The sequence below is a fragment of the Nicotiana attenuata genome, unplaced genomic scaffold (genome assembly GCF_001879085.1).
Source record: "Nicotiana attenuata strain UT unplaced genomic scaffold, NIATTr2, whole genome shotgun sequence".
Classification (NCBI taxonomy): Eukaryota; Viridiplantae; Streptophyta; class Magnoliopsida; order Solanales; family Solanaceae; genus Nicotiana; species Nicotiana attenuata.
Window position 1 is genome coordinate 43183 of NW_017670891.1, and position 15587 is coordinate 58769.

At 36.7% G+C, this 15587-nt stretch overlaps 4 protein-coding genes across 5 annotated transcripts; all 4 read left to right on the forward strand.

Moving 5' to 3' along the window:
* Positions 1 to 8709: 8709 nt before the first annotated feature.
* LOC109244262 (non-specific lipid-transfer protein-like) lies at positions 8710 to 9407 on the forward strand. Its single transcript, XM_019411321.1, has 2 exons — positions 8710 to 9110; positions 9193 to 9407. The coding sequence occupies exons 1-2, from the start codon at positions 8773 to 8775 to the stop codon at positions 9206 to 9208; spliced, it is 354 nt and encodes a 117-aa protein (XP_019266866.1). The 5' UTR covers positions 8710 to 8772; the 3' UTR covers positions 9209 to 9407.
* Positions 9408 to 10095: 688 nt separating this feature from the next.
* LOC109244260 (non-specific lipid-transfer protein-like) lies at positions 10096 to 10470 on the forward strand. Its single transcript, XM_019411319.1, has one exon. It carries the CDS (start codon positions 10096 to 10098, stop codon positions 10468 to 10470), a length of 375 nt encoding a protein of 124 aa, XP_019266864.1.
* Positions 10471 to 11442: 972 nt separating this feature from the next.
* On the forward strand, positions 11443 to 13574 carry LOC109244264. Of its 2 annotated transcripts, none has more exons than XM_019411323.1 (3): positions 11443 to 11632; positions 12302 to 12631; positions 13359 to 13574. In XM_019411323.1, the coding sequence occupies exons 2-3, from the start codon at positions 12419 to 12421 to the stop codon at positions 13449 to 13451; spliced, it is 306 nt and encodes a 101-aa protein (XP_019266868.1). In that variant the 5' UTR covers positions 11443 to 11632; positions 12302 to 12418; the 3' UTR covers positions 13452 to 13574. The 2 variants fall into 2 exon arrangements, with proteins under 2 accessions (XP_019266868.1, XP_019266869.1); XM_019411324.1 differs by having other exon boundaries at positions 12307 to 12631.
* Positions 13575 to 14951: 1377 nt separating this feature from the next.
* LOC109244261 lies at positions 14952 to 15293 on the forward strand. Its single transcript, XM_019411320.1, has one exon. It carries the CDS (start codon positions 14952 to 14954, stop codon positions 15291 to 15293), a length of 342 nt encoding a protein of 113 aa, XP_019266865.1.
* Positions 15294 to 15587: the final 294 nt, after the last annotated feature.

The window sequence follows — 15587 nt, forward strand, 5'->3', positions numbered from 1 at the left end:
GTCAAGTCTATAAATCATGTGCATGCTAAAAGTTGATGAGCAATCAGCTGATTTATATTCCAGGTGAGTAGTAAGATGAATCTATTAGCACAAATATATGAGGCATAAACCACCTTTTGTCGCGACTCATGAAACTAAAGGCACTGATCATGTTGCCCATGGGAAATTAGAATATCAAGTATTGCATGTGCATAAAATTGAAGCACGAACTCTGGAGAATACCCACGGCTCCCACTTCCCTAAAGAGAGGCATAAATCACCTTTTGCTGAGACTGAGGACATTGATCATGCTACTGCCTATGGAAAACAAGAACGCCAAGGACTGCAAGGGCATGAAAATATTGGAGCACCAACAAGTCTGGAGAATCCTTACGCTTCCCGCTTTCGTGAAGAGATGTATAGGCCACATGCTGTTGCTGATACACATGAGACTAAGGACATTGATTATGTTACTACCTATGGGAAATTAGAAGATCAAGGACTGTTGGGGCATAAAATTCGAGTACCAAAACGATTCAATTAAACCGCCCACCATATAGCCGTTCGCCACTGCTCCATACCTTTAAATCAAACAAAAATGTCTAGAAGATTGGGAAATAAAGGTACAAACGTACTCTAAACAAACTGCCCAATAGCCAAAGAACTCGCAACTTATGAACACAAATTAACAAAATTGGAGAAATAACTAACTTCCAATTATATAATTACGCTAGAACATTGACGATGAGAGTCCAATACAGGCAGCACACAAAAAGAACTTTAATCAAGAAGATGTTCGGTACATACAGTGTTTCCTCATCAAACAAGTTGCGTCACTTATCATGGCTTATGATCTTCCAGTACTGGTGGACTGTTGCGCAGGAAGGGGGATCGAAGCAACCTTTCTTAGTGCACTTTTCATTTCACCATGCATTGGAAACTTAGAGTTGTTAACCTTATTCCGTGTGCCATTTTTGAACAAACTCAACATACAAATCCTTGATTTCAATTAGGACCGTAGTTATTAGTGGCCCCATTTTAGGTTCCTGAATAACGTACACATCAAGAATAAAATATCAAACATAACACCACTTTTATAAGCAAAAGCATAAACTATAACTTGTGAAAGACTATGCAACAACAAAGAGAAACTTATGGCATGGAGTTCCTTTTGATAAGCAGTAGTGAAACCTATGGCACGTGTTGAGACCAGATATACAACAGTGGAGACGACGTTTTTATTTCTGTCATTGGTAAAACTCCATAACGATGACGAATTTGTTGGAAGATGACCAATTATAAAATCCATATTTCTTCATCCGAAGAATATTTATGCATATCCATTCAGAAATATGTCAACCAGGTCGGATTTCGCACAAAAGTTGCTACATGATGTTAGGTTTTGTAAAGAAAGGGTGGTTGCTGCCCAAAATACAAGCTATTCATACTCCACGAGTAGAGGCAATTAGTGCGTGGTTTTTGCCGAAGTTACTGGTAATAATTCCACATTTACATAAATAATCACATTTTCTTATTAAAGGTGTACAGCAGGAAGAGTATGAAGGCTCATTCATTTATTCATGATGTACAAAGTTCTTTAAATACAAAGGATGGACCAAGAATTACTCCTAAATTATAGGATAATGAGCTGTAATTGACAAACTAAAGATACACCAAAATCTGCACAAATAAAGGAATAAAATAATAGTACAAAAATATCTACACAAATAAAGGAAACAAAATAACTAAGGAGATTCGCCAATACGCCCCCGCAAGTTGAAGGTGGGATCGACAACCTTCAACTTGGGAAGATGCTGGTGAAAGAGCAAACGAGGCAAAGGCTTTGTAAGCGTGTCTGCAAGCTGATCAGCGGAATGCAAATGCCGAACTAGCACCTCTTTTCGCTGCACTTGATCTCTAACAAAGTGAAAATCAACTTCAATGTGTTTCATCCTACTATGTAAGACCGGATTTTGACAGAGGTAGGTAGCATCGACATTATCACAAAATATTGTTGGTGCATCAGGTAGCTGCACATGTAGTTCTGCAAGAAGTTTTTGAACCCAATTGACTTCAGCAAGAGCAGAAGCTATGGCACGATACTCTGCTTCAGTGGAGGAGCGAGCAACAGTTCGTTGCTTCTTGGATGACCAACTAATTGGATTTTGACCTAGGTAAAGAATATAGCCTAAAGTGGAAGTCCTATCATTAATATCGCCTGCCCAATCAGCGTCAGCATACATAAACAACCCAGGAGATGTCTTGCTCGTTATCTGGAAACCATGATTTTTGGTATGTTGAAGATACCGCAGAAGTCTCTTAACAGACGACCAGTGTGTTTGGGTAGGAGCATGCATAAATTGAGATAATTTATTGATCGCAAAGCTTATATCTGGTCTGGTAAATGACAGATACTGAAGCTTACCAAGTACTTGACGATACAAAGTGGCATCCACAGAAGGTGTATCATCCTTAAGTAACAGGGACACAGTGGAACTCATGGGTGTTTGAACAGGTTTACAATCAGACATATTATGGGCAGCAAGAATATCAGAAACATATTTGGCTTGAGAAAGAATGATGCCATCTGTCGTTCGAAGGACCTCAATACCCAAGAAATAGTGCAGTTGTCCAAGATCTTTGAGAGAGAATCTGGCAGAAAGAACCTGTATAGCTTGTTTAATAACATCAGAGCTGGAACCAGTGATAATAATGTCATCGACATATACAAGAATGTAAACCAACACTCCATTATGATGACGAATAAATAGAGAGGAGTCAGAGTTAGACTTTTGAAAGCCAATCTGAACCAAGAATTGCTTTAATTCAGAGTACCAGGTGCGAGGGGCCTGTTTGAGGCCGTAGATTGCTTTCTTTAATTTGCACACATAATGAGGAAAATCGGGATGAGCATACCGCGGAGGTTGACGCATATAGACATCTTCTTCAAGGTGTCCTTGAAGAAATGCGTTATTCACGTCCAGCTGGTGTAAATGCCAATTATGCTGAACTGCAAGTGATAAAATAAGTCTAACAGTGACAGATTTTACCACTGGACTGAATGTAAAGTGATAATCTACACCTGGTCGTTGGGTAAAACCTTTTGCAACCAACCGAGCTTTATACCTGTCAACACTTCCATCAGGTTTGGTTTTGATACGATAGATCCATTTGCAGTCAACTACATTTTGGGAAGAGGATGGCGGTACAAGCTCCCACGTCGTGTTGTTCATCAATGCTTCAAACTCAAGTTTCATGGCTTCTCTCCAATGTGCACTCTTTTGGGCTTGATTATAGGTGGTGGGAAGTGGTTCAGTAGTGACAATGGCAAGGTAATCAAAAACTTGTTTGGGTTTGCTGATATTGTTCTGTGAGCGAGTCACAGGTCGGTTAACAGAGGGTAGTTGGGTATGTGGTATAGCTGTGGTAGATGGTTGGTTGAGATTCAAAGATGGGCTAGTCACTGGGGCAGATTGTTGGGTTTGCTGATTTCGGCGTTGATACTGGATTAGTGGCTTGGATGTTGGTGGAGTAACAGTAGAGCAAACTGGATCAGTAGGGTGTTGCGTGTCGGAATTAGAGACAGTGGCAGGAGCTGGCGCGGCCATGAGAGATGGACTTGGATATGAACCTACGGAGGAAGCCGCTGGAAATTGTAGAGCTACCTTGATTGGCAATGGAATCTCATGATTTTCAGACGGTGTAGATTTGGGGCTAGAGTCATGTGACTCTTTTTGTAGGATATCCCAATCTATATTTGAAATTCTTTTCTCTTTTAAAGATAAAAATATATCAGAAAAAGGAAATTTATTTTCATAAAAAATAACATCTCTTGAAACATATATCTTTTGAGAGATAGGATCATAACACTGATGGCTGTGATAAGTATTAGAATAGCCTAGGTATACACAAGGAGTGGACCTGGGTTCTAATTTGTGTTTTGCATATGGTTTAAGCCATGGATAACAGAGACAACCAAAAGTACGAATTGTGTGGTAATTTGGAATTTCTCCAAATAACCGTTGGTATGGAGAATCATTATTGAGTGTTGGGGTAGGCAGTCTATTAATCAAGAATGTGGCTTGTTGACAAGCAAATGACCAAAATACTGGAGGCATGGAGGCTTGATGTAAAATGGTTTTTGTTGTTTCAATAATGTGTCTATGTCTACGTTCTGCCATGGCTACTCTTTGTGGTGTGTATGGTGGTGATACAAGGTGTTCAATGCCATTGGTATGAAGAAATGGTTTGAGGCCTTCAAACTCACCACCACCATCAGTGTAAAGCGAGAGTATTTTTGTATGAAAATAATTTTCAACAAGGGGTTTGAATTTAGAAAAAATTGTTTGGACCTCGCTTTTGTTTTTAGTCGTGTATAACCAAATATATTTTGTGAATTGATCAACAAAAATTACATAATATAACTTTTTATCAATTGACAAAATAGGCGAGGGCCCCCAAAGATCACTAAAAATAATTTGTAAAGGCTTCTTGCTCAATAGAGTGTTTTGAGAAAAAGGTTGCCTATGGCTTTTATTGGAACAACACGAATTACAATGATCAAACTTTGCAGAATTTGAAACTGGAATTGAAAACTTGTAAAAAAGTGTCTTGAGCATCTTTTATTTGGATGTCCTAATTTTCTATGCCAAGACTCATGAGATTCCGCCTTGTTGGGTTGGTAGCTCAAATTGCATTGGTATCCTCCGGAGGGCCACTTGTAAAGTCCTTCCTTATTCTGGCCTCGTGCCAACGGCGCCCTCGTTCTCAAATCCTTCACAAGAAAATCATAGGGAAAAATTCAATTAATGTCAGGTTATCTTTACAAAATTGAGACACAGATATAAGGTTACGTTTAATATCTGGTGCACACAAAGTATTTGAAAGCTGAAACCTTTTGTTTGAAGCATTTATTTGAACATGACCAGCGTGAGTTATAAGGATTTTATTACCGTTACCCATCGTAATGTCCTCTGTACCAGTGTAGTCATCTAAATGTTGAAGATTCTGAGTATCAGTAGTCACATGATGTGACGCTCCTGAATCAACAATCCAAGGCATGACAGCAAAGTTTGCCTTGGCTTCGAAGTGATTATGAGAGCATGAGCGGCATACATTGGCAGTATGCCCAGTGCGACCACATAACTGGCAAACTGGACGATTTTGTTGGGGAGGGGCTGTCGGACGCCAGTTAGGTGATGCTGATGCATTTTGCTGCCTGGGATAGGATGGTGCATATTGCTGCTTGGAATTTTGTGAACGCCATGGTTGTCCTCGCTTATTGTTGCGAGGTACAAAATTGTTTGAGGAAGCTTTTTGTGCCATTGCGGCAGTGATTGAGGATGTTGATTGGTTCGGCTCTTGGTGCTTCAGGAGAAGTTCCCGATTCAGAAGCTTGTTATACAATTCTTCATACGAGATAGGTGTATCTCGTGCTTGAATCGCCGCCGAAATCGAATCATACTCAGGTCCTAGACCACTGAGTATTTTGACTGCAAGTTCGTCATCTGGAATAGGAGCTCCAGCAGTTGCAAGTTCATCAGCAACGTTCCTAATCTCTCGCAAGTACTCAGTCATACTGCGGGAATTTTTTTTAATTGTTGCTAAGGAGTTTCGAAGACTGAACACCCGCGTATGAGATTTGTTCGCATACAAGTTATGTAACGAGTCCCACGCTTGCTTGGAGGTGGAAGTTTTTGTGATTGCAGAAGTGATCTTCGGATCAACAGATGCCATCAATGCATTGCGGATCAACTGGTCCTGACGAAACCAGAGTTTATATTTGGGATTGGGTTCCTCTGAGTTGTTGACAGTGACAATTTTTGGTGGTGTTGTCATAGTTCCGTCAAGATAGCCATAGATGTCGTGTCCCAACATCAGAGACTCGACTTGGGCCTTCCAATTGACAAAATTGATTGGACCAGTGAGCTTTAGAGGAAGTTGGGAACCTGGATTAAATTGAACCAAGTAATTGGTGTTATTAGCAGGGATGATGGAGTCGCTTGGATTAACCATGGCTGACATAGAAACTATGAGTTAGGTTTAAAGGAGACGAGCAGACAATTGATTCTCGTTGGAGCTTTGAAAAGCTCTGATACCATAAAGGTGCACAACAGGAAGAGTATGAAGGCTCATTCATTTATTCATGATGTACAAAGTTCTTTAAATACAAAGGATGGACCAAGAATTACTCCTAAATTATAGGATAATGAGCTGTAATTGACAAACTAAAGATACACCAAAATCTGCACAAATAAAGGAATAAAATAACAGTACAAAAATATCTACACAAATAAAGGAAACAAAATAACTAAGGAGATTCGCCAATACTTATTACACTCTGCCCTTCATTGCCTAAAGAATTAAGCTTTTTACTCATCGTTATTGTTAGGAAGCTAAAAAAAAATTGTTATCATTTCAGCTGGCCGCTGTTTAGTCATGCGGGGTGGCACTTTATGGGTTGAGCCATATCCTTTTAAATACTAGAAAAACTATTCAAGTGAGTTTCTTTTTATATGTTCATACATCCTGAGGACTTTATAAATTTGACTTTGATGTTTCTATTTGCAGCGAATAATGGCTATACCGTTGATTTGATTTAAGCGTGTGTTTCAGGTTTCTGCCATTACCACCTCTTTGTATAACTTGTGCTCTTATAATCCATAAAATGCTGATTGTAAATGCAAGTTTGTTTTCGTCACGACTTCGCTCTCACAAGCTTATATGGTCCATTTTGTTTATGCGCCTTTACTTTCCAATTGCTTTAAGGTTCTACTAAACTTCTTCATTTTTCTTCCTTGAAAAGGTTTGTTCACGTTATTATATGTGGACTTCATGATTATGCAGGAGTCTAATTTGTATCATCCACAAATTTATACTGATTAGTATTCGTTGGTAAACATTCTCTTACCTGAAAAGGTTGTGCAAGAGTTTGATCCTTCAACAACTTCAAATTCTATTAAAAGGGCACAAAGAAAACTACAAGGGTAGCTCAGCAAGAGAAGATATTCAAATAAATCTTAAAAAATTCTGTGAAGTTTAACTTGCTACTTCACTTCAGTTCTCTATATGATGTCTTTAACTTGACAATGCATCCTTCATGAATACTCAACTTTCTCTTCTGTAATGTAGGTTTCTGCAGTTAATTGAGAGAAACATATACCGTTGAATGACTGATACTAATGCAATGTAAAACAGAATTATCAGTTTTCGCGAAGTTAACTGAAGTTTGCAATAAGACGAGGCCATCCCTAACTTTTATTCATGAAATATCGTCTCATAAATATGTGGAAATTCCATAAAATATTATTTTTCTGAGACTTCAATTTTATCCATCATGTAGAATACAAGCTAGAGACAACACCAAAAGGTTGATATTGCACGATTGCACGCCTGTGTACCCTGTGCAATTCTGCTGTATTTCACCTTTTTAATGGTATTGCTAATTAACTAATTGCCTAATTTATGCTACAATTAGTCTAATTTAAATCTCTTCATTACAAAGATCTAATCAAACAATCTTAATTCTCATCAAGTAATCTTAAGCAGGCGCTATTTGTTGCCTTTCGCAAACAGTGCTAATACATGTAGCCAATAATCTAAATTTTTATTTTCTTTCTTAATAGTTGTTTATTAAAATGGATAAGTGTGTTTACACATGACTTCAATTTATGAATATTTAGTGCATTACATGTTTAAAAAATAATAGCATTCGCGTGCTTCTTTGTATATTGTATTTTTCATATAACATTTTCTTATAAAAAATTATATATAATATTCCGTGCAACGCGCGGGTAAGGATACTAGTCGTAAAGAAAACGACCAGACTAATAGGGAGTTTCAATCTTAAACTTCTTCAAGTCACTAACACAAACTTATAGCAGTAGTCCTAATCACATTATAAGTAGACTATAGACAGAGGCATTTATGGTTTCTGATTTGCAATTCTACCATATCCCGTCTAATTTAATAGTTCCAAATTTATAATTTGTAGATATTTAATACTCCCTCCGTTTTATATTAAATGAGGTACTTTCCTTTTTAGTCTGTTCCAAAATAAATGACACATTTCTAAATTTGGAAATAATTCAACTTTAATTCCTCATTTTACCCATTTTACCTTTAATGAGAAGCTTTTATAACCTCACAAAAGTCATGGCCCCACAAAACTTTACCCCTTAAGCTTTTAAGACCACAAATTTCAAAAGTCTTTCTTTTTTTCTTTAAACTCCGTGCCAAGTCAAACTACCTCATTTAATTTGAAACGGAGGTAGTAATTTTTTAGGCAAAAATACAGGATCTGAACGCATAGCGTCTACACTGGACACGCCCCTGACTATAGGGTGTTGTAAGACTCTGTTTCATAGTGCAAACTTCAAAGACTTTCTTGCAAGTCCCAGCATATACTTTCTTTGACCCACTTAAAATCCAAGTTCACTTTTGTATTACATTTCCTAGGTAGACCATTGTTTTTTTCATTTTTGGTGGTTAAAAGACCATGTTTTACTTGCACGTAATTAATATTACGAAGAGCAAAATTTTCCTTTTTGTACATTGTTGTTCCCTGTGAGTTTCAATCAAAGAAAATCGTATGAAATTCCAATTGAACAACAAACTGAGAAATCTCTAATTCATGAGAATTGCATGTTGTAACAGCCAAAGGGGTTGAAAGAAACTACTTATTGCTGGATAGGTATAAATGTCGCTATCTGCACAAGAATTGGATTCACACATACTAATACACTAAAGTTTCACTTCCATTTGTTGAATATAGTGCAGGGATAAACATTGGCTATGGCTCGTTTGCCTGTGTTTCTTTGTTTCCTACTATTAGCTCTCATGGGATCTTCCTCGGCTGCTCCATCCTGTCCAACTGTTAAAACGCAGCTAGCACCTTGTCACTCGTACGTCGAAGGTAATCTAAAGGCTGATCCATCGGAAGCTTGTTGTTCAGGTTTAAAGGACATACTTGAGCTTGTAAAAACAAGAGAAGATGGAGTTTCTCTCTGCAACTGTATAAAAACAACAGTGATTGATGATCGCGATATTCCCTCTCGCATTGCTGAACTCCCCAAGAAATGTGGCCTTCCTTATAAAATCCCTCCCATTGATAAGAACTTCGACTGTAACAAGTAAATCCAAAATATTTCAGCCAATTTTTCGCAGAAACTTGCTTTATCTGCTTAGCTAAACTTCTTGTTCTTTTACATGCAGGATTTCTTTGAATTGAAGGGATAGCGCGTGCACAAGGGAGCTGCCTGAACCACTATAGAATTATGAATAAACCATACAAGTTGATATCATTATGTATGAAACAATATTTTAAATGTATTATGTATCTGCAAGCAAGATACATTGTGAAATTCAAATATTTGCAGACTGTTGAATGTTGATGATATTTGATAAATACTTTGGCTTTTGATAGTTTATCTCCAGATGTCAATGATAAGTGACTTCAGATTAAATTTTAAGATGTTGCTGATTATCGTATGGGGTTTAAAATCAGATTAAGTCGGATTATAACACTGCAACAGATTAATTGTTACTGAGGAGGCAAGAAAAAGGTAATATCATTAATTGTTTGTACTGCTAAAGCTAGAGGTACAAAAAGCCAACCAAATGGGAACGCGGTTAATGGAACTCACTGAATGCTTTTCTTAATCTAAACATGAAATGAAAATTTCAATGTTTTAAGGAACGTACAGAGTACTTCTTTGTTGATGATATGCTGTATTCTTGAATAAGACTTCATTTAGAAATAAAAACATGTCTAGAGTATGATGGAAACAAATTAGAAGCGCGCTGTGACAGAACCTGGTTCCCCACTTCTCTTATACAAGAAGTACAAAATATAGCATATTCTTGGCCTGATTGAATAGACTCCAAATAAAAAAGTCGAAAACTGAATCCAGATTAAGGCTCAGTTAGTTTTTCTTTTACTCCCCTTTAACAGACTGAATAAATCACAATCTTGAAATGTGGAGAACTATCAGCATTGCATGATGCTTGTGTGTTAACCGGGCAAGAAATTCAGGCAACAAACTCTTGCCTCACATAATATAAGTTATTACACCCAAATTAGAAAACCGCACTAATCAGTATCAATGGTTAAAAAAAATGGTGAAGATATTCTATACTCTGATCATTCTCTTGCTAGTTTTAGCTGCAGCAGCAATGGCCAAGCCTTCTTGTAACATTGTTTCAAAAAGGCTAGTACCATGTTATTCATACATTAAAGGGAAATATCATTCCATCAAGCCATCAAATAGGTGCTGCAGAGGACTGAATGATATAGCTGATATGGTGAAAAATGGCGAGGAGGGTCCTATAGCTGTTTGCTTGTGCATAAAGGGAGCACTTTTACATGTTCGTTATGATCCCACGCGCATCACACTTGCTTCACAGCAATGTCATACGCGGTTATCTCTGCCTCCCGTTGGCCATAACACTGTTTGTTCAAGGTCTAGTTTTGATAGGGCTGATGTAGTATGATGGCAGTCAATAAACTAAAACCATATAGATTTAAGTTATATCTCTACAAAAAACCGGAAATTGCGGCGGTTAGATAACGACGGTTCAATAAAACCGCCGCAATATATATCATAATACGGCGGTCCAGAAGCCATTAGGGCATATGTTAAAACGGCGTTTTTTTAAGTTAGGCGGTTCAAAACAGCCACTAACTACAATAATTATTAATAATTCTTTTCCCTCTACATATTTAATATTAAAACATCTTTTTAATTAATTCCTTCTCTCACAGACTCAAACGACGGTCTTCTCTCTCTACGCCTTCTCTCTCTCTTTCTTTCTCTCTCAAACGACGATTCCCCCAAATCTTTTACACTCTGTTTGGATCATTGTTCCTCATCGTTTTATAATGTATTGTATTGTATTGTATCGTATCGTTTTATGAATACAATGTTTTGATAGATTGTATTGTTTCTTATTGTTAAATAATATTTTACTGTTTGGTTTGACTGTATCGTACTGTACTATAACTGAAAAGTTTACTAAAATACCCTCAATTGTTTAAATATTAAATTTATCAAAAATTATGCATACAGATAATTTTAAAAAACGAAACAGAAGAAGGAAAAATACCTTAAGAAAGCAGAACAGAGGAGCGAGACAGAACAAGGCAAAACAAAGGAGCATAGCTAATCAGAATTGAGTTAAAAGTAAATTAGGAGAAAATATAAAACAGAAGGCGTTTAAACACCTTTAAGATTGACGGCAGGAGTTCTGAAAAAAAAAAAAAGTAGGTTATAGGCGGGAGATTTGGAGCTAAAATAGAAAAAAAAAGGTAAAGGATAAAATAGAATTGTGGGGTAATAAGTTAGGGCATAATTATAAAGAAAAATAGGAAATAATTCCACCACATCAAATCGGTTGTTTAAAAAGCGGAGACTTTTTATTGTTCGGAAAGAATTTAACAATACAATACAACCAATTTTAATGAAACAATAATTCGTCGATACGATAGAACGGGAACAACCATCCACACAAGGTGTTAGAGTTCAAGACCAAAAATGCCGTTGATTTCAGTGATAAATGTAAGGAGATCAGATTCCAAATCGTTTAGGGTTCAAGACCAAAAGTTCCGTCGATTTCACTGATAAATGTAAGGAGATCAGATTCCAACTCGTTTAAGGTAATGTGTTTGATTTAGCTTTCGATTTTGCTGATTTAGCCATTGATTTCATTGATTTTAGGCGTGGCGTGTGTATTGGACGAAGATCAGTTTAAATCACCGATTTTAGCTGTCGATTCACTGCTTAAGCCGTCAATTTCATCGTTTGCCAGTCAATTTTATTGATTCGGCCGTCAATTTCACTGTTTAGCTGTCAATTTCTGCTAATGGTTTTATTTCTTGTTTCTATTAGTTTTTAATCTGTATTTTTGTTATTTCCTGTTCGATTGGTTTGATATTAAGAGTGTAGTCAAATACATGCTCTTAATGGTGGATAGATTGTCTTCCTTGTCGACCATAGAAGCTTATATCATCCCATGGCTGCCGGCTGAATCCAGCAATACTGCTTTGATTTGATCAGAATGAAAGTCTTGACCTTCTTTGCATCGCTGAGATTACATAAAACAGAAATGACCATCAGAAGAAGAATTCTGTTCTAGAACTCATTAAGGTTTTAATTTAAATGCTCTTGCAGCAATGGGTCCCCTAAGGATGACCATTGTTTGCCCCCCTAACAGCATGTAGATTATGCTTTAAATTAACTTTAAGTATGTAGCCAATGATTCTGTAGTTTGTAGTACATAATCGGTTGTAGTAGGCTTTTGTAATTAAATTTTGTCTCTCGTGTAGGAAAGAATTGAAGAAATTCGAAGACAAAGACCAGAAACTCTGGCAGAAAGTTCACCGAATGACGCGCTTGGTGTAGTCTTCGGTCCTGAGCACCCTGGCCGTGTTCGAGGCTTAGGCATGGGTGCAGTTCCAACTGTAGTATTCAAGGAAACATCAAGAGGAGGTGGTTGTTCTTATATGGGCGCAGCTAGTACTAGTGCTCCACCTCCACAATGGGTGCAAGAGATGGCAAATATGAGATCACAATTAAATGCGCTAACAAGCTTATTACAAATGAAAATAGGAAATATCCCCGAGGAGTTTGCTCACTTATTTCCGACTCCTTCACAGGTAAATCTTCTCTTTATTTTATTGACATATGCTGTCCTAAACATATATTATACTATCTGCTTGTTACTTCCTGTACTGAGTTGCATCAACTGAAACTTAGTTGCCTGATTTTTCAACGGCAACCACTTTTAAGTTTTTCTAATCAATCTTATCCATAGTAGCATTGTTTCGTGGGTTTCTTTGTTTGCTTTTTTTAATGAACTAACTGAATAAAGTTAGTAATGTGGAAGGCCCAATTTGTAGTGCCTATATCTCGTAATCTTGGTTGCTCGGACTTAAAAATGCTGCCAGACCTATGTTGGATCCTCCAAATATACACTAGTTTTGGGAGGACTCGACACGCACCCGATAACATTTTTGAAGAGTTCGAACAGCATAGCTCGTAATACAATTGATATATGCCGTGTGCGATAGGTGAAAGCAAGCTTTTCCTAGTCAGTGCTGCTATAACTAGGTGGTGAATTAAGAATGGATATTATTATATTGATTCTTTCTTAGATTATAAATATGGGTAACGACCAGTTTTTCTTTTTTTCTTCTTCTGTTTTTCAGCAAGAATACTGAGTTTCACCTCTATCATGGTGATAAAGTTTTACTTAAGCAATGAGACTCAGAATTCTTATAATTCATATTTTTGCTCAGTAAAAGGCTGCTAGAATGAGAGCACTGATTATAGTGTTTTAAAGTAAAACTGTTTGACATTACTAATTAGTTTTTTTTTATGCAGGCACCCAATATAGGAGATGGCGTTCCGTCATCAACTGGGCCAAGAAGATCCTTTGATAGAAGTAACTACGAAAATGCAACAAACGACAATTAGTAATCATTGTTAGGATGAACTATGATTTTTTTTTTTTTTTTTTTTTTTTTTTTTTTTTTTGTGCTGTAAATGTTTAATAACTCTCTTAACTCTCTGCAACTTAAAATTGAATCTTGGATGATGTGGATTTTGGGCACTTATGCTTTAATATGATGAATATTTTGCTTATCTAATTCTCTACTATAACTTATGCTAATTATTACGTTGGGTGCTTGATAACATATTATGATGGATTTTGTGCGGTAGAAAGGATAAAGGATGTGGAATTAAAAAAATTAACATTAAAAATATTATAATTATGACAGTGTAATCTGGCTATAATTTGAAAGGAACAGCAATTACGGCGGTTAAAAACCGCCACAATAAGCAAAGTAAACCGTCGTTCTTAAATATGCATATTGCGGCGCTTTTATCTGCATATTCCGGCGGTTAAAAGAAATTAACCGCCGTATTACACCTTTTGGCGGAAGCGATTATGGTGGGTATGTAGGCCGCCATTAATGACAATTACGGCGGTTCTTAACCGCCGCTATAAGAAAATCTGACCGCCGCAATTACCCGAGTCTTTTGTAGTGTATATAGTGAGAGTGTAAAGATTTTTCTTTAAGAATATTGTAGTTTTTATCCTGTTATAGTAGGTGCAAAACTAAAAGCTGAAATGGGAAGGAGAAAAAAGGAAGGACTATCTATTCGATTGATTTACCTTTTATTAATGCACTTGGACGGACAAACCAAAACCATTTTCTTATTAAAGTAGATTGGTATTGACCATATAATTGGAGCAGAACTTGAATATAGTAGTCTAAGAAGCTAAGTACCCCAACTGGGTCGATTCTTCTTCAGCCAAATACGATAAAAGTAGAACTTGCACAATGAGCAATAGCATACGGGGAAATCCATGTTTTTTCTTTGCCAGTTTCAAAACAAGGACATAGTAAAGACCATTGATAGTTCATTCCCATTAGTGTGCTAGCATTGTCTAACTTAGAATGTTTGATTTTTTTCTCTGGAAGTAAACCATCTTTTCATCTTAGGAAAAGCGAATTCAAGATTTGGAATTAGTAGGATATATAACCTCTGCTTCTCTTAATAAAAATCCTACTGCTTCCTTGATAATGCAAGAAGCTACATAAAAAGTGTCTTTGTTTTCTTGTTCTTACACCGTGGAAATTAAGAATGTCTAAAGTATGATGGCAACAAATTAGAAGTATGCTGTGACAGAACCTGGTTCCTCACTTCTCTTATACAAGAAGTACAAAATACAGTATATTCTTAGCCTAATTGAATTCACTCCCAAAGAAAGAAAAAAAATCACAATCTTTAAATGTGTAGGAGTATCAGCATTTCATGATATTTGTGTGCTAACCGCCCAAGAAATTAAGGCAACAAACCCTTGGCTCACATAATATATATACAATACTCTTTAGTTTCTCATTTGCACAAACACCAAATACTAAAACTACAATCACTCTTATATCAGTAGAAAAAGAAACAATAGTCATGAAGCTGATCTATAATCTGATCATTCTCTTGCTAGTTCTAGCACCACCAGCAATGGCCGAGCCTTCATATATCATAGTCTCGAAAAGGCTAGTACCATGTTATTCGTACATTGAAGGGAAATATCATTCAATCATGCCATCAAATAGGTGCTGCAGAGGACTGAATGACATAGCTGATATGGTGAGAAATGGAGAGAAAGATCGTATAACTGTTTGCAAGTTTATAAAGAGAGCACTTTTACATATTACTTATGAACCATCTCTTATCGCTATTGCTTCACAACAGTGTCAAACGCGGTTATCTCTGCCTCCCATTGGCCATAACACCAATTGTTCTTAGACATACTTTGAAAGGGGCTGATATATATAGCATGAGGCAGTCGATATATTTAAACTATACACTATATTGCAAGTTTTAGTTTCTCTCTCTCTCTTCTTTTTTCTTCTAAAAGCTTCGTCTTTATATTCCTCTAATCTGAATAAGTGTCACATTTGTTTTTTAAGGTCAAGTTGCACTATTTTGAATCATTCTCTTGTTTTATGGATAAAAATTAATTAAAGAAAAATATCTTCATCTTGACTATGACTATCTACATCTTGCCATTCACATTCATAATTTAATCGACAACAACAT

Coding starts and splice junctions, on each gene's coding strand:
- LOC109244262 (XM_019411321.1), top strand. CDS start 8,773: ATGGCTCGTTTGCCTGTGTTTCTTTGTTTCCTACTATTAGCTCTCATG.
- LOC109244260 (XM_019411319.1), top strand. CDS start 10,096: ATGGTGAAGATATTCTATACTCTGATCATTCTCTTGCTAGTTTTAGCT.
- LOC109244261 (XM_019411320.1), top strand. CDS start 14,952: ATGAAGCTGATCTATAATCTGATCATTCTCTTGCTAGTTCTAGCACCA.
- LOC109244264 (XM_019411323.1), top strand. CDS start 12,419: ATGGGTGCAGTTCCAACTGTAGTATTCAAGGAAACATCAAGAGGAGGT. Junction 12,632..13,358: donor TATTTCCGACTCCTTCACAG/GTAAATCTTCTC, acceptor TTTTTTATGCAG/GCACCCAATATAGGAGATGG.